This window comes from Tenrec ecaudatus, chromosome 13 (genome assembly GCF_050624435.1).
Source record: "Tenrec ecaudatus isolate mTenEca1 chromosome 13, mTenEca1.hap1, whole genome shotgun sequence".
In the NCBI taxonomy this organism is placed as follows: Eukaryota; Metazoa; Chordata; class Mammalia; order Afrosoricida; family Tenrecidae; genus Tenrec; species Tenrec ecaudatus.
In genome coordinates, this window is record NC_134542.1 from 129,418,870 (window position 1) to 129,442,804 (window position 23,935).

Below are 23,935 nucleotides of genomic sequence, written 5' to 3' on the forward strand. Positions count from 1 at the left end.
GGTAGCAATCTGGTGTACTGACACCCTATTCAAAGCATAGTGACCTCTTTGGGGTCCACTAAAGGTAGATACATCTGTGCTGATGTCAAGTCAACTTCCCTGTGGAAAGAAAAAGGGATGTTCCTGGGCAGGACCCAGCCCCATAGGCCATCAGTCTTGGAGGAAGCAAATCCTGGGACAGGTCATGAGTACTGTGAACTGAGATTCCCACTGTCAGAAAGGACCCTTCCACCCCGTGTTGAATTTTAACTTTCTTCCTACCACCCACCAGGGGTGGGTGTAGATGAGTTTTCCCCACACCGCCCTCCTGTTGACACAGGATCCCCTCATTACAGACTAAGATGGAATCATCCTGGCTTGGATTTCGATACAGAAATGGGCAAAGGTGCCAACTGTTTCTGCTTTGATTTCTGTTTTCTTGACTCTCATCCTCCTGAAGAGGTTCGGTGAGTCAACTGTGAGATATGGGTAGGACCAGTGACATCTTTGTTTTAGATTTCCCCTGCTCTTTCCTTCCCTTGGATGAAAAGCTTTGGGGAAGATAAGAAATAGGTGTGATGATGTAAGGGGTAGGTGATAAGAAGATAGTATCTTTGCAAAATACTATTCTCAGCACCATGGCGATGACTAAGCAATGCTCTTTTTTCTTTGTTTTGTGACTCTTCTTTCCACCCAACAGGGAAAGGCCCATCTTTATAAATGCCCCTTTCTGCCAAACTCGAGCAGCCAGTGAGACTTTCTTTCCTTCTGCCACCTTGCGTCCGGTGCCACAATTGTGCACCCGCTGCAGTCTTCTGAGATGCGTGCTGGGTTCTGGGCGGTTGGGTGATATCTTGAGAGCAAGAAGTTCTGAAGCGTCCCCATGAGGGCAGCTCTCTCTCTGTGCCTGCAGTGGTAATCAGTGGCCTGAGATGCTGGCTGACTCCTCTCCACCCCAGCCCTAGGGCTCCTTCTTGGGAAATTTTCCTAATTGTCAGTTTGGTCTGATATACTACAGCAGAGTCATGTGCACCTGACACAGTTTCAATGAAACCGTTGACAACACTTGCCCAGTGTGATGGTTAGGAATTATGTCATCTAGACACTCCTGGCCAAGGGTAGGGGCGGAGCTTAACCTAACAATTACTCTGAAGCCTAATGATACTTCTTTGGTGTCTTAAGCCTTTTTGTATGAAAGAGAGCACACATGCAAGCAAGTATAGTCGACTTCTCTACGGCCCGTTGCCTCTGCCTGAGCCAGATCCTGCATCTGGTTATTCGGCTGGCTTTCTTGCATCCCCTGCCCATCCCAGGAGCCATCCGTGGATTACTAACAGTGGATTCACTCAGCTGACTTCAGACCTCTGCATCCACCAGCCTGTGCCCCTGCTATCTCTGCACTGTCATTCTATTTTCTGTCCATCAGTTTCCATGAGTCGGGAGAAGCCTGACTAGAACAGGACTGGAGTGACCTTTTTCTACCCTTGGGTAAACCATTGCTTGATATCAATCTCTTTCTATAGACAATACCGACAAGCGTCACTAGTTTTATTCACAAGAGAACCCAACCGAACCCACCAAGAGACAGAGGAACAGAGAGAGAGCATACGATCCTGCTCGGAGACTGCCATCTCTGGAGAAGCTGGCAAGGGGAGCCAGGTCTTCAGAGAGTGTACATTCCTCCATTTTCTTGTTTTAATGTAGTTGTTCCTTTAACAACTATTTATGGAAGCTCCTACTGTTCTAAGTGACAGGGACACAGGAGCGAATAAAAAAGACAACCCCCCGCCCCTGGCATTTATAGAGCACATACCCTAATGAGAACTGATTTGGGTGCTTAAAGTTACAATCCATAGCTATCACACATACAGCACGATTTGAAAGACAAGCCGATTTTACTTCTGGCCAAAGAGAAGGAAAGCAGTTCTACTGCTGGAGAGGAAACACTGGAAGCTGCTCTATCTCCTGCTATAGCTGCATGATTTAAAGGACGCTCCAGACCAAATGTGACAAATGAACGTCACTTCCTGCATGCAATTGAAAGTCCCTTTGTGTTCGTCAACCGCAACACAGCCATAAATGGTGTGAGTGTTGGGTGTGCGCACGTGTGAGCACACGGGCACCAATTCAACGGGGTATCCAGTGAAGGCTGTGGGCACTAACTCTGTGACAGCAGTCCCAGGCAATGACATCACCCGCTAATACTTTGTGTTTTATTAATGATCGCTCCCTCCCCAGAATCTGCCCTACTGCTCCCAGAGCCGCCTTCCGAGGTCCAGCCTTCCCAGGGCTGCCGTTGGAGCACCGGTGCTGCAGACGCTGTGGCCGAGCAGAGAAGGGCCGAGGTGGGTCATATGCAGTCCACACCTGCGTCCTCACCGTGGTTGCAATTGTGAGAGCCCCAGCTGCTCTTGCTGCAAAGCCACAGGCTGTTTTCCGATCCAATACATGCAACATTATCCAGCCAGATTTGCCCCGTGCCTTGATGTGGAAAGAGCAAAGAGGCCAGGACTGGGATTAGAGTCAAAGCAGAAGAGAAGCTTCATTGGGTTTGGTCAGTGGTTCCTCCCACATCCATTCAGACACATGGTGCTGCTCACAGCCCGTCTTTCATCCTCACTTGTCTCCATCTTGCTTTCTGCCCTTTGGCAAAAGTCTCATCCGGTTTCCCAACACTTAATCCACACACTCTATGACATCTCCTCCTAGGGGGTCTCTGAACATTCCACTTATTCCCTGCTAATGCACAATTCTTGCCCTTTTAATGAAGTCAGACCCCTGGTTTTAAGATATTCTGCCTCTCTCAAGGCCCTTTCCTTCTGATAGAATGGACTTCCGATCAAGCCTTCAGAGGATAACAGATATATTATTTGAGTAGGGTGATCGACCCTAGGGTAAAACCAACAGGCATAAAGGAGAGAAAAAAGGTTCGTTTTAAAGGACTCAGATGAACAAGGAGGAATGTGTTTTGGGGTTGCGTAGGGGCAAAAAGTAGTTGGGGGCGGGGCGGGGTGGGGCAGGAGAGGCCAGTTTAACATCTGTGCTTCAATAGCTCTTATGGCCAAAGAAAGGGGCTTATGACTCTGTTAAAACTTTGCGCCTGGGACTGAAAACATAGCACTGAGTGTCTGCTACCCCCAGACCCCTTCCTCACAACCGGCCTGTGTCTCTTTCCTTGTATCTTCCCACCGGCTCATGAAAAACAATGACTCTCGGTGGTTGGGGCTTTGAGTCCCAGACAGCTGGAATGAACCTCTATTGCTTGTCTGTTTCCTTTCTTCCTCCTAGCACCAGACCCAAATTGTCCTTTGGGAGGTCGCCCCTCCCAAATGTGGGCTCTAGGGATGTGAAGTCGCCTCGGTCCCCAAGCTAGCCTCTGCTGGCACAGCCATCATCCTGCTGGGGAGTCTGGATCCCTGAGCTGTAGGCCCAGTGCTTTGTTAACCCAAACCACTCTGAGCCACTTGCCGTGCCAGTCTCAACCCCCAAGAGGGCCACCTAAGCATCTTAAAGAAAGGGGCCTCTGGCAGAGAACTCACTCACCAGCTGGCACATTGAAAATTGCTTTTCCTGAGGTGTAGCCCAGCATGCGGCAGAAGACTGTGGCATCAGCGTTGCCCCAGTCATCATCACAGATGGTCCCCCAGATGCCTTCATAATAGACTTCAGCCCGTCCTTTACCCTGGGCACCGATGATCCTGACATATGCTGGGACATCACCTGGGTGAGGAAGCGCATGGAGGAGGGGAGGAAACCAAGCCCAGATTGGGAGCTGGGCTGGTCTCCCGGGGCTGGCATGAGAGCCCAGAAGACTCCATCACTACACCTCTGCACACCCAGGCCTGCGGTGGATCACCAGCACCAGCAGAGCTGGCTAGACTCCCTTGTCTTGTGGAGATAAAGAAATGCTGGGTGTCAGGGGGGTGTAGGGTGGCGTAGAAGGAAGGGTTCAAAGATGGAGAGGAAAAGAAGGGGGTGTGGGGGAGGAAGGCAGGGATGAAGTTGCCCTGTGCTTCTATGCCACGGGCTTTCCCCCCAGATGATACATTTCTTAGAGGAAAGAAAGACCTCTTCCCAGCCACACACTCCATCTCCAAGTACAGGAGTGACTCCAAAGACAAATGAAAGAGAATAGAAATAACAATTACCTTTTTGACCCTTTTCTCCTTTTATCCCTTGTTGCCCAGAAGACCCTGTCATGAAGGAAAGCACACAGGCACATAATTGGAGGGAGCCCAAGCTGGGGCCCCCCTGCGCTCCTTTGTCTGCAGTGGGAAGAGAGGCCAGGCTAGCTTAGACAGTTTTGCCCGGCGCACGGGCATCATGGAGGCTGGCTCTGCCATGGGCTCCAGTGGTGGCACTAGAGGAAAGCAGCCTAAGCTGCAGCAAGGAGGACTGAAGGTGGAGTGCCATTGCTAGCTGCCATCAAGTTGGCCCACAATCCATGATGATTCTACATAAAATAGCTCCCCACGACAGGGAGCCATGATGTCATCACATTCCATCGGTTCATTTTTTACAGGTAGATCACTAAGTTTTTCTTCCTCCTCTTAGTCTGGAAATTTCAAGAAAACTTGTTCAATATCGTGGGAAAACACAAACCTTTGCTGACAGACAGGTGGGGCTGCAAATTGTCCAAGAATCAAACTGGCATCTTCTGCCAGGAAAAGGTTATGAGGGGATATTCCCCCCCAAAGTGGATATTTTTATCCCAAAGCTATGTATTTAAACATTATTTTGCAAAACAACCTTATCCATCTCACTTAATATATTTGCCAAATATGCAATTCCATTCTTAGAAGACTTTTTAATTTCCTTTTAAAAATATTTAAATAGTTTAATGGTTTTTGTCAGCTATTATTCAATGTTTTCCATTAAGATCTTTTATTTATTTATTATTATTGGTCCTGAGAGGTTTGTCTGTCCTGAATTCCTTGTGTTTTGAGCTCTTATCTATGCCAGTGTACATGCTCTGGTCTGGCCATGCTTGTAAGGGAGAATTGGGTTCATGAGAGTGGGGGAAAGAAAGCGTTAAAGAACTAGAGGAAATTTATATGCTTTGTCAGTGATGCCCTCATTTTTCCATTCACCTATTCTATGTCATCAAACCGGGTCCTTTCATGTCCCTCTTCATTCTTAGAAACAAAAGGAAGTCACACAGAGCGAGGTCAAGTGAGTAAGGTTCATGGGGCAAGAGAAGCGTGCTGCTTTTTGCCAAAATTGGCACCCTGAGATGGCTGCATGAGCAGGTGCATTGTCATGGTGGCAAAATCAGTCCCCCATCTGCAACAAATCAGGCCTTTTATTGTCACACAGTGTTATGCAATCTTTTTCAGAACCTTTAAATAGAAAGCTTGATGAACAGTCTGACCTAGTGGAATGAACCCCAAAGGCACTACGAGTTGACATTTTTGTCTGTTTGGGACGTTGACAGATGTCCAGAACAAGGTTTGTCATCAATCAATATTTTACCTTTTTTGAAATGAGAAAAGCACTAGTCCACTTGAGTTTTTCCCATAGCACTGTCCTTGTAGGCTGTGTTCAACAGTTTTTCACAAGCAGGAAGCAAAATTCCACAGCTGCATGCTGTTCTCTTAAATCACCCATCACAAAAACAAGGTTAGAATGAAACTGTTTTTATGAAAAAATTCACTGTGACCAGAGAGAACCTTCCCAGGCAATGCCACTGAGTGCACTAACTCAGAATGAGTTGCTGGATGCTTGCCTAGTGGGGAAAATGTATACTACAATAGCTCCACTCTGCCCACTGCAACTCCAGATTTATTTGGGTGCCCCTTCATAATTCTACCACAGAATCACCATGGCCCCTGGCATTTAACAGACCAGAGGCCTGGCTCCACTCAAATACTCCCTCAATGCAAAAATACTTTCTTCTATTAAATTGGCATTCTATGATGCTCACCCTCCCTACACAACCGCTGAAGACAAAGTAGGTGAATAAGCAAATGTGGTGAAGAAAGCTGATGGTGCCCAGCTATCAAAAGATAGTGTCTGGGGTCTTAAAAGCCTAAGGGTAAGCAAGTGGCCATCTATTTCAGAAGCAACAAAGCCCATATAGAAGAACACACCAGCCTGTGTGATAACGAGGTGCTAAAGGGATCAGTTATCAGGCATCAAAGAACAAAAAGTCATATTATTGGTGCACACCTCCGTGATACAATTGCTAAGGACAAATGGGTGCATAAACAAATGTGGCAAAGAAAGCTGATGGTGCCTGGCTATCAAAAGGTACAGCATCTGGGGTCTTAAAGGCTTGAAGGTAAACAAGCGGCCCTCTAGCTCAGAAGCAACAAAGCCCACATGGAAGAAGCACACCAGCCAGTGCAATCACGAGGTGTCGAAGGGATCAGGTATAAGGCATCATCAGAACAAAAAAACCTTACCATAGTGAATGAGGGGGGAGGGTGCAGAGTGGAGACCCAAAGCCCATTTGTAGGCCACTGGATATCCCCTTGCAGAGGGGGCTAGGTGAGGAGACGAGCCAGTCAAGGTGCAATGTAGCACGGATGAAAAATACAACTTTCCTCTAGTTCCTAAATGCTTCCTCCACACCCCGCCACTATCATGATCCGAATTCTACCTAGCAAGTCTGGCTAGACCAGCGCATATACACTGGTACAGATAGGAACTGGAAACACAGGGAATCCAGGACAGATTATTCTTTCAGGACCAGTGGTGTGAGTGGTGATTACAAGGATCTACATGTGACCTCCTCTCTGGGAGACGGACGACAGAAAAGTGGGTGAAAGGAGATGTTGGACAGGGCAAGATATGACAAAATAATAATTTCTAAGTTATCAACGGCTCATGAGGGAGGGGAGAGTGGGGAGGGACAGGAAAAAATGAGGACCTGATGCCAGGGGCTTAAGTGGAGAGCAAATATTTTGAGAATGAGGAGGGCAATGAACGTGCAGATGTGCTTTACACAATTGATGTACGTATGGATTGTGATAAGAGTTGTATGAGCCCCTAATAAAACGATTAATAGAAACAGACCAGAGGCCTGGAATGGTATGGAATGTGTTCTCTATACAAAGGTCCAGTCAGACATGGAAACTGTCTGTGGTGGCAGCAGCGTTGGTGGGTGTAGGACAAGTTCAAGCACCTGCCTTTCTGAGGTCCAAGGCCATGCTTTATTCATACCTGTGTGCTCAGAGCTGTGAACACTGCTAATTGAACACTTGAAACCTCTACCTTCCTCCAAAAACACCCCAAACAAACTGACATCAAGTTGATACCAACTCATAGTGACCGCATAGGGCAGAGGAGAACTGTCATTGTGGGTTTGTGAGACTAAATGCTTACAGGAGTAGACAGCCTCGCCCTCCTCCTGTGGAGCAACTGGTGGGCTTGAATGGCTGACCTTGTAGTTAGCATCTCAATGTATAACTTGCTACATCACCGGAGTTTTTTCTACCTGCCTGGGTTCTGAAAATCTTGTACCCTTAAGATCAGGGCTTACCTTTCACTCCTGGAACTCCCTTCTGTCCGACTGGTCCAGGCACACCCTTGAGGCCTGCTATCCCCGGGCTTCCCTTTTCTCCCTTCAGGCCTGCAGGACCTGGAGAGGAGGTAGATCATCTCCATCAGCATTTTGTGTCTCTTTCCAATGAGAATCCAAGGGCTTTTGTGTTTAATGAGTGAATTGGCCTTGCCTAATAGGCCTTTCCCCCTTGAATGGACTGCTTGAATATTCAGCCTATATCTGTGGTTCAACTAAGGGTATGGCGAAGACCCTCTGACTCCTGCCTAGATGCTGATTGAGGATATGCTGGCAAAGAGCTTACAGGATTTTGGAGGGGTATGGTCCCCAGCTAACATTATTGTGTGGAAATTCTAGCCATGCTGGGAGAATATGCTAGAGTGTTTCTAGGTCTTAACCCTTCAAATTTAACAAAATCAGATAGCAGAAAATTTCTAGATCATGAGAACAGAAACATTGTTCAAACATTTGTTGAAGAAGCCATGCTTTAGCACCCATCCAGGCAGGGCTATTGACAGGACTAGAAATAGAGTGTGTCGCACGTGAGCTCAGTAGCCAACTATCCTCAAGGGCTCAGGGAAGGAGGGTGAGAGGAGAGTAACAACAGCCTCGTTATAAGATGCAGGGAGAGGAGAGACAAAGCGTGAGGGCCCACCAAACCAAGCCAAATCAAACCAGTTGCCATGGAGCAAACCCAGAGTAAAAGTGTGCTCCACAAGGCTGGAGGTTAGGAGGAAATCACCAGGCCTTTCTTTGATGGTGCTTCTGGGTGGGCCCAAACCTCTAACCCTCCCAATGGCAGTTGAGTGTATGAAGTACTTGCACGGTACAGTGTCTCCAGAGGGACCCCAGGGAGAGCCACAGAAGTGGATCACAGCTGCCTGGGGGAGGCAGAGCCTTCTGCTTTCATCAGGGACTAGAGAGGAAGGTTTGCAGCTCCATGGGGTCTAACTGCACTGCCTGGAGACCCCACCAGCCCCCTTGGGATTTTCCTTCCCCTTCATTACCCTGTTCCCCTTAGGAGAGCGAATTCATGTCACTCCCCAAAGGTCTCCTCGCGACCGAGGATTGAGTGACAGAGTCCTGGAGTACTATTAGCCTCAGATGGGCGGGGGTATGGCAATGTGGGGAGGAAGGTCACACAGCTGAACATTTGGTCCACAAGCTCTGCCCTCTGAGAGCACAGGCCTCCCCGTCCTCGTTCTAAGAAATTAAAATGAAGCAAGCCCTTTACCTGGAAATCCAGATTCTCCTCTTTCTCCTATCTGTCCTTGAAGTCCTAAGATCAAAACAAAAAAGAAGGGAGGTGGGGGAAGAATATAATAAAACTTAGACATTAGACACTTTTAATCTTAGACAACCTCTACCTTTTGTCTGATTAATGCAGTAAGAAAGATACATTGGTTCTCCACAATTGTTGAAAGACTCTTTAGCAGAGAATAAAAGGAGACAGGCTGCAGATAAATGGGGATGAGTAGATGGGGGTGAAACAGAAATGCACTGAAGTGAAGTCTGGGTTTGTTGGGCCCCAGACTTAATGGCTGGTCTTTCTACCCATTGATAATCTGTTGGGGAGTCTAAATCCAATACCATTCCTTGATGCTGGAAGGGGAGATCATTATTGGATGATAATTAGGAAGTATTTTTAAAAATAAAATTAGCTTGGTTTTCAAAATAAAAATCATGGAGGGACTCAGTGGCTACCGGGTGCTTTGAAAACTTACACACAGTTGACCTCCATCCAATGCCATCGATTCAATTCTGACTCATAGAGACGCTATACGGGGTTCCTTTGTTTGTTTGTTAGGAACTTGTTTGTCACTAAAGACTCCAAGGCTGTTTCAATGTTATTTTTCCTCCTCTTTTTCTTTTTTTAATTTAATTTATTTTTTAATTTAAGCCACTCCGACCACTGCTTCGGTTTGAAGGATAAGGAATCTGGAGGGAGTCTTTGCATCCCTTTGTTTTTAAAGAAATGTTACACAGCCCATCTCAAGAAATGAAATTACAACTCGATCTTGTCATGTGTGGTTCTTCCCCTCCTCCCTGCCCCCTCAGTAACTTACCCCTCCCTGTTTCTGAGAGTAGATCTTTAGAAGAGCAGACAACTTCCTCTTTCACCTGCGGACCAGCTCTGGGTTTGAACTGCGTGACCTGCCGCTTAACCCACAGCACCACCAAGGACCCTTCCCCTAATAGATGCTTCAGAGGTATTTGGAATTATTTCAGCATGGCCTCCCATAACAAAAAACAAGCCTATTTCCATCAAGTTAATTCTGACTCATAATGACTCTATAGGAGAGAGTCGAACTGTCCTGTGGGTCTCCAAGACTTTACAGAGCTTTCTTCCTTGGGTGACTGGTGGGTTTGAACCACTACCTTTGAGTTAGCAGCTAAGTGTCTAACCACTGTGACACTAAGGCTCCTTATTTGGTGCTCAGAGAAGCCAAATGGTCCCATTCAGGTCCAGACCAAGAGAGAGCAACAACTGTAGTCACTCACGATGCTCTGATCTAAAGTTCTCATAGGACAATCCTTCCTTCCTATTTTTCCTGTCCATCTTTTCATTCAGTAGACATTGTGGAAAACCCATTTGGCCCACAGCTGCCTTCTGGGTCTCTCTGCGATAACCATTGGTTGGGTTAGCAACATCACAATCTCTTGATTTTTAAGGCCAATATTGATTGGCACCTAAATCTTATAGAGGAACCCCCCCCCCAATATGGTTGCACAACCTTGGGAAAAGCCAGGAGTGAACTTGATTATGAATTGATGGCTACTAGGTGAGAGCAGGACCGCCAGCAGCTCTATGAGTGGGGCTGTGCTCACTGCAATGTCTTCACTGGTTTTTCTCCCATGACACACACCAGCGGCAACCAAAGACCCACTCTTGAATTCTCTCCAGACGCCACCGAGAATTTCTATCCTCATGGTCGACTTCCTGTCAGGCCAGTTCCTGCCTCCTACTTCAATTCAAGCTTGAGTGAGCTTTCTGAACACCTACTGTGTGCTCGACAACAGACCGGGAGAGATGGGACCGGGCCAGTCTATCCAGGACCCCCTCCTCAGAATAATGAACAAGGGAAACCTAAGTTCCTAGCCGTGCCTGGGGAAGAAGCTCAGACGGCTGAGGATGCAGGTCATGGCAACTAGAGAAGGAAGTGCTGGCAGGATCTGGGTGGGCATTTATTTCAGTCCCTCGCTAGAGGTAAGGGAGCAATGCGGTTGGAAAAGACTTTTCAAAAGGCTAGTGGTGTCTTGGCCCTCCCTGTTGGATGGTATTTCTCCCAAGACAATGGAGCGATGTCGTTGCTGAGCGAGGCAGATTAGACTTGATTCCTGTCTCTACCTTGCATTGCCTTTGTGGCCCGAGTAAGTTGTACCCCCAGCCTCATCTTCAGTGTCTCCTTGTATGAGTTCTCTTGTTGCCTCGTGGGTCAGCTATGAGGCTGGAATGGTCATTTGTATCAAGTGTGGAGCCCTGTAGACCTGGGCATCTGCTCAGTCCATAGTTCCCTGCAGTTCTTACTCCTTCACGGATCTATCCTTGAGGCTGAGAGCGTGGGGACACGGGAGTTGTGATATCCAGCAAACACCCAGGAAAATGTGCGGCTGAGCTAACCAGACTGTGGCAGATGTTGACTCCCCATTAACTTACATCTGAATGGCCTAGTTCAAGATTTGGGGAGAAAACTGCATTCAGAAGTATGTCTTTGCTGGTTCTTATATAAACAATCCTCATCGGGACTCTTGGTCCTCTCTGCCTGCATCCTAGAGGGTACCACCTTGCAGAGATCACTGAAGAGCTTGTCCTTAGAAGCAAGGTCCATGGCCCCGGACACTGAAACCTTCCCTTGGTCCCCTATCCCCAAAAGAAAGTGCCCTTCTCCAGCTGGCCTCTAAAGCATGACCAACAAATGCTCTCTCTAAGGTAGGAACCACAGGGAAGCTCCTTTCATTGGGCTCGTGATCCCTGGCACCTGACCTTTCCTACTTCATTCCTCCCACCTTCTTCCCTGCTCTCCATCCTGGGAGCCTCTGTATGTGCTGCTGCCAGCCAGGCTTGGCACCAGAGGCTCTGCAAACCACACACAATCTCATTCCCCCCTGAGACCTCCTGTAAGACCCCCTTACCTTCTAGCTCTCTGAATATACGGCCATTACTATCTTTACAAGGAGGGAGTTGACTCTTGTGGACGGGGTTGTGGGGTGACTTGTCCTAGGTCACACAGGGGTGGGACAGTAAGGCTGGGTTGTAAGTCTGACATAGCCTCCTCCGCTGTGCCCTATTGCTTCCTTTGTCCCACCATCACTCCTCCCAGGACTCATTCCTCCCTGGAGTGTCACTTGCCTCCAAAGATGGTGCAGCCCCTTTGGGTCACCCCTTACCCCTAACACACTGATCAAACTTGAGAGCATATCAGAATCATCCAGAGAGGGAGTGTTAGTATGTTCAGAAATCGTGGTCTTGGCCCCATCTCCAGGGAAGTGAGGGTTCGGGTTAGAATTCTCCTCCTCCACGCAGGAGACCCCAGTTCAGTCTGTGATGCTGCAATATGGAGCAGGTTTCCCTGGGGCTCCCAGGTGACGAGAATGTAAAGAAAGTCCTGCTGGTCTACTTGTGGAAAGCCAGTCAATAAAAACACCGTGCATCACCATAGCATTATCGATGGCAGATCATGAGGAGGATGCAGGACCAAACAGCACTTCAGGGACCATCATGAGCTAGGGGACCAACTCCACAGCAGCTGAGAGCAAGAAGCCAGAATGGCTGATTGGGCACTCCAGATCAGGAGCCCTGGGAGCGTGCCCACCTGCTAACCCAGAGATTGGTATTTCCACCACACTAGTCACTGAGCAGGGGAATGCCATGGCAGTCTGCTTTCATACAGATGTGTAACCTTGGAAACCTGATAGGGCAGCGCAACTCTGTCCTATAGGCCTATATGTGAATGGCAGTAGGATGGGGGGTGAGGGTGTGAGAATTCCCCCTTTCTAAGGAGCTCCTGGATGATACTGCTATCCCGGGTCTGGAGATCACACTTGGTGAAGCCTGGCCCTAAACAGATCACACTCATCCTTCAGGGCCAGCATGATACTCACTCCTCCGAGAAGCCCCTCTTTGATCTCTACAGCGCCTCCCACTTAGGAACTCCCCTAGTAACCCTGCTCCCAGACAAAGGTCCGTGCGTGATAAGGTGTTTGGAATGGGTGCTCACTGCTCTCCCAGTCTCCTCTCTTGAAGGGGAGGAAATGAGAATTAGGTTTTGAGTGACTTCTTTCCGAACTGTGTTGGACCCCAAGAGAATGCCCACTAAGGAGTTCATTCAGTAATGGATCAGGGGCTGCTATTTCCTCCACTGTACATCAAGGAGGTACCCTGATTGGGTGGGTTCCTGCACCTCAGAGGAAGAAAGGGCTGGAACCTGGGACCTAGAGCTTCGTTTTGTAAAGGAAATTGATACAGGTGCGTTTCTCTTAATCGCACACCAACTTACTTCTTCTCGGTAGTCACCGACTAACCTTGCCAAGGGAGTTCAAAACATTTATTTGCAGGAGTTGTATCCCAAGCGATAAGACTGACCCTAAGAAAATAGTTAACTCAGAAAGCAACATGCCCGCCTACTGCTTAGGGCACCAATAAAATTTTTATACTTGTCTTGCTCCAAGTGGAAATGGCCCATTTCAAACCCAGAGTGCTACAGAGCTGATAGAGACCTGGGTGTTTCTTGACAAGTTGTCCCGATTCACAGATGAGAAGAGCCAGGCCCAGAGAGGTCAAGTACTGCTCGTGGCTACTCAGGTGCAAGATGGAAGCCAGGGCAAATCTAACTTCTCTGAAATCATTAATCTTTGTTATTCTATACTACATCAGGAAAAGTATAGATTTTGCAATCAGACTTCGGGACCAAATCCCATGAGACATTGAGCAAAAGTTTTACCTCCTGGGGGATAATACAACTTGCTTTTCATGGTCATTGGTAGTTGAAATAAGATTATGAGAATCAAGTTCAAGCACAGAGCAAGAATCAAGTGAACTGTTGCTTCTATAATTATTGTGCAATAATGGTGAGATCTGGCTGTTATCTAGGTGAAGCCAGTCTCTGGGCATTTCTCCATTGTCATTCAAAGAAGTTAGACATTCTTTTGAGAGATAAATGACTTTATTTACAAAATGGGGGGCGCGCCAATTTGAAAATCTGACTTGATATATTCAAAACTGGACAAACACCATTGTATCTTTAGTTGGGGGACTACTACTGTCCTAACACTGATGAGTAGATATTATGTCCCATTATGAGAAGACCTGGCTTTCATCCACTATCAAATAGCAGACACCATCCCCATACCAACACAAGAGAGAGAGAGAGAGAGAGAGAGAGAGAGAGAGAGAGAGAGAGAGAAATAATCAAGAGTAGGTGTGGAAAGGATGGTTCATTCCATGGCTTCTCACAGTCTTCAGGAGAACCACAAAGTTCACAGGTCCAGAGTCCACGGCTCACCAGAAAATGATACTGTCTACCCCTCCGGCCTACTTCCTCACCCTCCTCCAGGAGCACTAATCTACACAGAGACATCCCTCACGCTTCTGTGAGTTTGCCTGCTCTGTTTCCCCAGTCTAGGCTTCTCTCACCACCACCATTTTCATTCACCAAGATTGAGTTCAAATTCTCACTCCACTGCTGCACAGGTCTTTTTGCCAGCCCCACCAAACTGAGAAGTATCTAAGAATTATGTAACATTTTCTTAAAGAATGAATAAATGAATCAGTCAATCTATTCATCGATTTTAACTGTGAAGAACCTACTCTGGTGTGAGTCTGTAGCACGACCTGGGACAAGGGGATCCCATTGTCTGACACCATTGTCTATGATCCTGTATGCTAGCAAAGAAGGGGGCCTGGGTTCCCCAGACAACTTTACACATTACCCTGTCCTTATTATGACCTGAATGACACGGGTAGTCCTCCAGGCAAATGCACACATCGCAGTGTATCTGACACTGTTTGGGTGGGGCTGTCTGTCTGTCTGTCTCCGACACCACACTGTAATCCGAGAGCAGATGCTGGGTTCCCGGTATCCCCTGGGGCCTATCTAGTGCCCCAGACTTGTTTGACCAATGAGCGTAGAACAGGTGCTCAGGACATATTGATGAATGGGCAGAATTAACGCAATGTTATGCTTTAGTCTGTGCATTCTCTTGGTGCGGGCAGGTCCTCTGGGATAAAGTGCAACAGGGAGCTTCTAGTCCAACTGACGAAAGCCCGAGCCTGACCTTGGGGCCCCATTGAGGGTCACCAGGTGAGAGAGGAAACCATGCACACAGCTGAGAGACCGGGAGATGGCAGGGCGGGTGCCCTGTGCACCTCCCCAGTGTTGGAGTTTGGATCTGGGCATTTGGAGTTTGTCAGAACTCTAAGCAGAGGGAGAACCATCTCAGAACCTTGAGCTCAGGGGCCCTCAGAGGCTGGAAATTCTCTCCTTAGTCTCTTTCGGAAGCAGCAGAGAACCTGAGACACACCAGACTCTCTGCCTTCTTTTCACGGTCCTATCCAGGAACAAAAGGCTTTTCCCCTGTCCATCCCGATACCAGCAGCCACCCTGGTGCCACCATGCCTTCTGTACCTTTGTCTCCTTTGCTTCCTTTCAGCCCCGCAGCTCCCGGACTCCCTGGTGGCCCTGGTGCTCCTGGAGAACAGATTGCATAAGGCGGGTAAGTTCTGGGCTCGGGAGATCCTGGGGCGTCTCTCCTCATCCACCTCAGGACCCAACACCTTACCTGTTAGCCCAGTGAGGCCAGTCCTGCCAGGGTCTCCCTTGGGACCCAGGGCTCCTGCCATACCCGGAGGGCCTTGCAATCCTGCTTGTCCTGAAAGTCAAGCAGCAGTTGCAAGGCTGAAATGCTTTCAGAAGACCTGGCCACCCCCCACCCTGTTCCCATCATTCAGGAACGTTGTAAACATCACTCTTTAGAGACCACAAACCAGTCCTGGTCTCAAAAACGCAATTCGCGGGAGCGACATCTCAAAGGTGTGGAAAATGTATTAGTTTTTTCCACTCACTGCTACCCAGTTTGGGACTTGTGGACTTATTGGGAGTGCCCAGTCCCACACTTCTGGGTGTCAGGGTAGGGGAACGATCTTAAGAGAAAGATCAATTTAGCCTCTGTGGGCTGCTCTGTGGTTCCTTGCAGGAGAAACCAGCTTTTTAAGCAACTCCAAGTGATGGTCAAGTGTTCTATGGTTCATGTAACAGTGAATAAACGATGAGGGATCATGGTATCGACAAGAACAATGGGCATTAGAATGATGGTCAGGTTCCCAGTGTGTACCTTGGTTGCCTTTGATTCCAGGAGATCCGGGTTCACCTAAGAGGAAACAGGATTTTTAGGAACTTTTGTTTTGCTTCTGCCTCAGCTGGGCCAAACAATCGTGATATCTACAGGTCACTGAACCTGACCAGGTGGCTGCTTACCTGGTGGGCCTGGTCTCCCAGAGTCACCTTTACTTCCTGGGTCTCCACGGGGTCCCATGGCCCCCATGTCTCCTTTCTTACCCATGTCCCCTTTGCTGCCTGAAAAGGCAAGAAATCATCAAGTTTCAGGGGGGTACCCCCAGCAGAGTACCTCAATTCTAACATACCTACCCACTCACATTCTGAACTCAAAACTCCTGGGGCTCCCTAGGATGCTTAGAAATGGACAAAATAACCCCCTGTCCTTTAACAGGGCCCCGCTTTGCCTCAGAGCCGAGCCAGAAACTCTTAGAGGGTTGATGCCAGAGACTGGACGTGGTTGACTCTGGCCATTTCCTCAGCCCCAGGCCCTGAAGCTGGCCCCACGGAACCCCCCTCCCCCCACCCCCACACCCCGCTGCCCTCTGGTCTCCCAGCTCAGTCAGCACAGCCAGGTTCATCTTAACATCCCCATTTAGGGGAATCATTTTTTAAAAACTTGCACAGGGAAATCTGAAGGATCCAGAAAACAGATCCCAAATGCTGAAAAAGAAAAGAAACACTGAGATGTTGGTGGAGAGACAGGCATATTGCAGCATCTCATCTCTCTGCCCCCAGTTCAGGCTCAGCCTCTTCTGGTTCCACAGCTTTCAAATTTTCCATTTGTCATCAGCATTCGAGGTACAGCTCAGCCTGTCCTCTCCTCAGTCCTCTGCTACTCCTCCCTGGTTTTGAGGCACGCTCGGTGCATATCAATTGCGTGAATTGGCTTGTTGGGGCAGAATTTTGTTAAAGGGCATTTTTCCCTTCATTCTATCATTTTCAAGGCTTTAAGAAAGGGAGAGAAATACAGGATGGCAAACTTTTCTCCAGTGAAGTAAGAAATGGGGGAAATGGTGTGAATGACGGAGGGACAGAAGCCACTGCCTGCAAAGCGTTCTGGTTCTAAGTGTGGAAACCTTGAATCAAATTCAGTGGGAAGCTTGAGAATGACGTGCGCTGACATGCTGGGATAGTTGGGGAAAAACTGCTGTCTGGTGGGGGGCAAAGGAGCCACAAGGTCTTGGCTACCGTTGCGGCCTCTTACATTATGGTACAAGTATCACGGATGTGTGTCAGGGTGGAAAAACGTACCCAAATCGCCAATTTTATCAAATAAGTCTGTTTGTTTGTTTTCCCCTAAAGGCGATAGCCATCCCTTAAACTTCAAAATAAACAGGATTATTTTGCATACTCTCCCCTATGTCATTTGCATCGAATGACGTGTGTAAGAAGTTTGGTCAATGCTCTGTTAATAGAGGAAAAGAATCGATTATGTTCCTTAGAATCAAAGATGTTAAGAATTCAATTTACTTGCTTTGAACATGTCAATTGCTGGCAAAGCACAACCTGTTTGGTAAAACAGGGGGCCTGTGAAAACGAGGGAAACCAGCATTGGAATGGGGTGACATAAGAGCCACTGCCACAGTGGACTCCCAGCCACTAATGACCATGAAGATGCACAGGGCCGGGCAGTGCTTGGTTCACTTATCGACGAGGGCAGGGCGGACTTGATGACCAGGAACAGCAAGGACACGATTTCTCTCCGCTTGATTGTGTTTGTGCGTGTATAAAACACAACTGTTGGGAATAAAAGATATATATTCTGGAACAATAGCGCAGATGGCAGTGCTCAGCCGTTTGTGGGAATGATGAATGTTCCCTTATTAGCAGGGCTGGCAATTAATTCCCTGTAGGTATAGGTTCCACTACCCACCTGTCTGTTACATTGAGGAGGCTTGTATGTTTATGAGACACTGGGCATTATACCATTTTTTAATTTCAAATACCAGAAGGTGGACAGGTTGCAATGGAGTGTCCAGGCTCAGAAAGACTAGGAGGAAAGGCCTGGTGATCTTCTTTCAAAAGGTAGTCTATGAAAGCCTTATGGGTCACAACAAAATCTTGCCCAACAACCAAAACTTAACAGTTGCCAAGTCAACTCCAATTTATGGAAGCACTATAAGGCCGAGCAGAGTTTCCCCACAGGGTTTCCAATGGTGCAAATCTTTACAAAGGCGGACTACCACAGTGTCTGCCCTGGGCCAGCTGGTAGGTGCAACCACTGAACTTTTGGTTACAGGTTGAGTGCTTTAACCAGGACTCCCTTGTCCAACTAGACTAAAACATGTCGATGATTGTGAAGCAGGCAAAGGATCAGGTAGCATTCTGTTCTGTTCTGGATATAGTCCCCATGAGTTGGAACCTACGCAGGTGTAGTTAACAACAAACAACAAACATTGGTTGTTGCACTCTTACTTTGGGGCAGAACCAAAAAACCATGGCAATTGTTTGCTTGGCCACAGGAAGGTCTGGGCAACATCAGTGTCACCGTGACTCCTTGTGCCTCCATCAGAAGAGACCACGTTGGGAGGAAAGCAGGAACACATCGGTGAAAGGCTTGGATCTTGCCTCCATGGCCTCTTGGGAGTTTCGAAGTTCCCATGAGAGTTAGTGGTGGAGTGAGCAGAGTGGCTTATGGGAAGGAGGGAGGATTGCAATCCCACTGGGGCCAGGTTTAGTTTGGCCACATAGAGTCCCTAAGCTAAAAAGGGACTAGGCAAGTCGTTTGTAAGAGAGATCTTGTGAACTTGAGCGAGGAAGTCTGGGCAGAAGAGAACGCAGGGAACTCATTTCTAGAGAACTGAAACTGCTTGATTTCTCCTGGCTGAACACACTACTTCCGTGTCTGAGTCAGGGTGTGGGCACTGTGACCCCTTGTGGCCGGTGTTCCATGGGGGGTGACAGGCAGAATGACTCAGAGGACAAAGAGCTAGCGGGCAAAGGCCTGACTGGCAATTCTTTCTCTGGGGCTGGTAAGTCTGGAGGAAGTTTAGACCTTCTTCCCCTGTCTGCCAAGAGAGCTGCTCGGTGTCAGCTCTGGAACAATCCTTGGGGTCAACTCTCCAATCATTGGCTGAGAGAAGAATCCTCTCTTCGATATTGCCAGGGAGAAGCCCGTGATCCCAGGAAATGAGCTTGCACCATTTCACCGCAGCCACCCCATCCTGACACAATTGGTCTCCCCTTTCCTCAACACAGCTCGTCCTCGTTCTGCTAGGAAACACACACACACGTCTTTTTTAATCTCCCATGGGTGGCTTCCAAATATTTGAGGATAGCGGATGTGCCCCTGGCTAATGGTGCGCAGCTTAAAGATACACAGGCCACGCCTGCAGACAAGCCCTGCTCTGCCTTCTGCGGTCACTGCGTGGGTGGCCATGTCCCAAGTGAGGGACCCCCAGCCAGCACAACATCCCCACCTCAGCCTTACCTGGAAGACCCAGCTCTCCTTTGTCTCCTTTAACTCCCCTGTCCCCTTTTGGACCAACGAGACCCCCGTCGCCTTTGCTGCCTTTCTCTCCTTGAGGTCCTGCGACACCTAAGAAGAGAGACCAGTAAGATGAACCCTCCCCCCCACCCCACCCCCTGTCCCTAATCAGCTAAATCAGACAGGCTCTTAGGCAACGGGGGAGAGAACCTTCTGCAGAGAAAAGAAGGGTACCCTAGAGGAAGTAGGGGATATGTGGACTCATCTCTTGGATGATCTTGATGAGGTCTCTTGGGTTAACTGATTCCTCCACAGAAATGGGACTCAAGAGAGAGACACAAAAGAGACTGGAGACAGAGTTGGGCTGTAGACGGGATGCTTGGGCACTGGCTGAGTGTCTTGGATCCTGAGGCAAGACGTGTAATTACCGGTGGGTCCTGGCTTCCCGGGAGCCCCAGAGGGTCCTTGGAGGCCTGCAGAAAGGGAAAGAAGAATTCAGTCACTGTGGTCTGAGTCCCTCAGTTAGCCAGGCTGCTGGAGGATTCGTCTTGGGCAAGAGGCACAGTCCCAATCCTCCGGGGACACAGACTCAAGTATAGAGATAGCTCTTTCCATCTCTCTTTTGTTTCTCAGTCTTCTCTCCCTCTCCCTCTCCCTCTCCCTCTCCCTCTCCCTCTCCACACAGATGCATACAGCAGAGTTCCTGGCAGTCTTAACCAATGTAGTCTCTATCTGCAGGTATGGAGTGCACAGGGCCTGGGAATGGCATTCCATGGGAGCGTGGAAGAAAGCCTGTAGCATTGATATGAATCACGACTCTGTTGCTCATCAGGCTGAATGGCTTTAGCAAAGTCACTTAAGTATTCCCTATCTCCGTGTTTTTAATCTTTACAATGGGCTGGCTGGGCTGGGAATGAACAGGTGCATCATGAAGACATCAGGGAAGTGTGGAACTGAGAAATGATGGCTTCCTTCCACGTGGCACAGTATTCGTGGGCTGGACTGTGGAGTAGAGACAGCGGGCGGTGGGACCCCTATGTAGAAGGAAGGGGGACCAGGAAGGCCCATGGAGGGGAGGGGCAGAGTAAGGCACGGAGTCGAAAGTGGAATGAGGGATCCAGGAAGCAGAGTAAGAAAGGCAAGGGAGAGCAAGAGGGATGGGGTGGGGTTACAGTAAGGCCCTGCAGGGAGATGCTAAATCATATGGCTCTACGCCAGTATGTCAGCGGTACCCAGAGTAGAGGGCAGGGCGGGAAAGGCCTACAGGTAAGTGTCTGAACGCTGTGCTCCCATTTGGTACCACTGAAGCTTTCTTTTTGTAATCTGACTTGAGCATTTGGGTAAAGAAAGCATTGCCTGACTTCAGTGGGATTTCACGGCCTTGTTCTGAATCCTTCCTGTGGATGAGGAACCCTCGTCAAAGCCAGCCGAATGCACATGACAACCTTGAAGTGTCTTGAAGAGAAAGGGAGACTGGCCGCTCTCTTTCTCCAGGGCAGCGAGCAGCTGAGGTCCAGGGCTGGGCAGCCTGATGGCACGGTCTTTTAGGATGGATCCTAGTACATGTCCGTGAGTTATGTGACCCCAATCTGCTTTCCCTTTTCCTTTGCAAGAAGAGGATAGTGTGTGCATGAGTGTGTGCACTAGCACCAGTGTGTGAGTGTGTGTGTGAGCCCTAGTGTGAGGGTGTGTGCACGAGCACTGGTGTGTGAGTGTATGCACATGCACTAGTGTGTGCATAAGAACTAGTATATGTACATATGAACACTAGTGTGTGTGAGCACTAGTGTGAGGATGTGTGCATGAGTGCCAGTGTGTGATTGTGTACACAGGCATCACTGTGTGAGTGTGTGTACAAGCAACAGTGTATGAGTGTGCACACACTAGTGTGTGCACATAAGCACCAGTGCATGAGTGTATACACACACTAGTGTGTGTGCATGAGCCCTAGTGTGTGTATACAATAACTAGTGAGTGTGTGCACACAACAGTATGTGTATGTGCACCCGTGCATGCGTGTGTGCACAGCCATCAGTGCGTGAGTGTGTGCACAAACACCAGTGTGTGTCTGTGTTCTTACAAGCACCAGTGCATGAGTGTGTGTGTGAACACCAGTGTGTGAGTGAACACCAGTGTGTGAAATGTGTGCACAAGCACCAGTGTGGGTGTGTGTATGAGCACTGGTGTGTGAGTGCGTACAACCATTTGGTGTGTGAGTGTGTGCACCAATAGATGCTTGCACAAGGATGCGTGTGAGTGTACATGCCATGACTGCACGTGGGTGCCTAGAGTTGTGTGTGTAAGTATGAGAATTCAAATTGTGTATGTGCATGTGTGTGTGCATATATGAGTGTATTTGTGTGTGTGTTCCAACGCACATGAGCTGCAAGGTCATGCATATTCTTCATTAGGATGCCCAGTCTCTCACCATACCATAAACTCGCCTCCCCTTGTCTCATCGTCAACATCCACCCCAGCCCATGGGACTCCTCTCTCTTCCTCTCCAATCACTTGTAGGAGACTTGTAACAACAGACTCTTTAGGACCCATTCTATTAAATTCCCTCCAAAAATCAGTTCCTAAAAAAGTTGATTTTCTCTCCTAAAAAGTTTCCTGTGTGGAGCTACTAGATTCCTATAACCAATTGTATTTTCTGCCTCGAGAATTGGAGAATCCTTCATATCCTGGAATTCTTGGCAAATCTTCCCACTCATTCATTCTTTCTCTAGTAATGATGGTCTGATTGTCTTGGCAGCTTTACTTCCTAGCAGCCTCTAGTCATTTGGGAGTCGGCAGGGTGAGAATGAAGAATCGAGTGCGGTGGAAGGGAGCAGGGCGCAGCACAGTGGAGTGGCCTGTGAGAGTCATGTTGCCCGGATGTTGGTTCTGATGCCAGGGGAGGGACAGCTCTGGGTCCCCTGCACTGAATGAACTAAGCTGTTATCATTAAGAACATGCTGGGCGGATCTAAGCTATAACCTAAAAGGAGAAAACTAATACATTTTAGCCACAGTCATATGTTTTAAAAATCATTCTGGCTGCCCAAAACTCTGAAGCATTCTTAGCCTCATTTCGCAGACAAAGAAGAACGTGAGTGTAGGAACATTCAGAAGGCCACGGAACTAGTTTGTAATGGAGGTAGATTTTCATCTCAGTCCAAGAATTTGGGCTTTCACAAGTGAGGCTCCAGGCTCGCACTCTGAAGGTGGAGAAGAAATCAGAGTGCCCACACCTCCAGCTCCTCTCAAGCCAAAGCTTATCATCTGCCTGCTATAGATTCTGAGGCTTGGCTGCAGATCTTCCTGAGATAGAGAACACCTAGAGCCCCAACCACACAACTAAGATCCCACAAGAGGGGCCCAGATTCATCAGGATTGGCTCTGTGAGAAGCCCGCCATGCCCACTTTGAAAAGGCTTGTTGTCCATTTTCTTCTCACCTGTCTCTCCTTTGATTCCTGGTGGGCCTTGGAGTCCCGGGGATCCTGAAAGAAAGGAAATTCAGAGAGAGGCCTGAAGTAGAAGAGACATGATTAATGGGGCCAGGAGACAGAGGCTCATACCTGAGACTCCCTTTTGCCCTGCAGCTCCCTTTTCGGCTGGTGGCCCTGGCAGACCAGGGGGTCCAGGCATACCCGGGGCCCCCTTTTGACCTGGAAGACCCAAGGAAGAGGAAAGGAGGCCCATCAGTATGGATATGCCCCTCACCCAGGTACATGGTTATTCATTTAACAAACACGCACTTAACACCCAGAATGAAAGAAAAGGAGACAGAACTTCTCCCAACAAGAAGCTCACAGCCCAGTCATCCAAAAACAATGGAATGGACACTATCTTCCAAGAAAATAGAGCTGGACAGCTCTGGATTAAAAATTGGCACCACCCCTTTCTCCTCACAGCCTTGTGCAAGTTACGTTGAGTCTCAACTTCACCAATAAAAAGAGGTGGATGTGCCAGTTCTGGCAGACTGCCCTGAGGTCACCATGTGCGTACTCATCTTGGAAACTATATACAAAAGACCCTGGACAAATAGGAGTATCATTCCTGTAACTCAAATTTGCTTCTCTATGATTGTATAGACAGGCGCTTAGATGGTCCTCACTGGTGTCCAGGTAGGACAGGACTCCTCAGCCCCATCATTCAGAGGATGCATGGGAGGCTCTGGGGAAAGTAGAGACACAATCTGAGAGCGATGTGGAGAAAGAGAGCATTGGCTATTTTATATACATTAGTGAACACACACACACACACACACACACACGCAGAATGGCACAAAAACCTGCTGCTGAGCCCCCCTGGGCATGAAGTGGGTAAGGTCTGGTCTTGAAGAGCTCAGTCAGGGGTTCCAGAATGGCAACAACAACAAAAAAAAACCCAGTCCCTCACCAGGAAGAGGCTGTGGGAAGGCAGCAGTAGGGTTCAGTGGGAAGCAAACCTACCTGGAATTCCTTGTTTACCTTTGGCTCCGAACAGCTCTGCAAGGAAGCATTGGGGTACAGACTGAGCAGGGAGCACCCGGGCCCCTGCTCCCCAGCACCCAGCTTTCATGAAGGTCACGCCCACTGAATATGAGGGAGCAGGTCCTTCCGTCAAATTGCTGGAGTTTGGACAACAGGGAGCCCAAACCCTGCGTGCTATAAGAAAGATCCCCTGGAAGAAATCAGGTACCCAGTTGTAACTAGTGGTCAGCAG

The 23,935-nt window shown here is 48.5% G+C and overlaps 1 protein-coding gene across 1 annotated transcript in view; it reads right to left on the bottom strand.

The window, feature by feature from the left end:
* Positions 1-2,329: 2,329 nt before the first annotated feature.
* MARCO (macrophage receptor with collagenous structure) overlaps positions 2,330-23,935 on the bottom strand; it is a 32,603-nt gene continuing 10,997 nt past the window's right edge. Inside the window, exons 4-17 of the mRNA XM_075529165.1 lie at positions 23,685-23,718; positions 22,807-22,907; positions 22,684-22,728; positions 19,675-19,719; positions 19,250-19,357; positions 15,958-16,056; positions 15,809-15,850; positions 15,263-15,355; positions 15,109-15,171; positions 8,718-8,762; positions 7,463-7,561; positions 4,128-4,172; positions 3,523-3,699; positions 2,330-2,460 (exon numbers count right to left, since the gene is read on the bottom strand). Coding sequence (XP_075385280.1) covers positions 2,330-2,460; positions 3,523-3,699; positions 4,128-4,172; positions 7,463-7,561; positions 8,718-8,762; positions 15,109-15,171; positions 15,263-15,355; positions 15,809-15,850; positions 15,958-16,056; positions 19,250-19,357; positions 19,675-19,719; positions 22,684-22,728; positions 22,807-22,907; positions 23,685-23,718 — 1,127 coding nt within the window. The remainder of the gene's footprint in view (positions 2,461-3,522; positions 3,700-4,127; positions 4,173-7,462; positions 7,562-8,717; positions 8,763-15,108; positions 15,172-15,262; positions 15,356-15,808; positions 15,851-15,957; positions 16,057-19,249; positions 19,358-19,674; positions 19,720-22,683; positions 22,729-22,806; positions 22,908-23,684; positions 23,719-23,935) is intronic.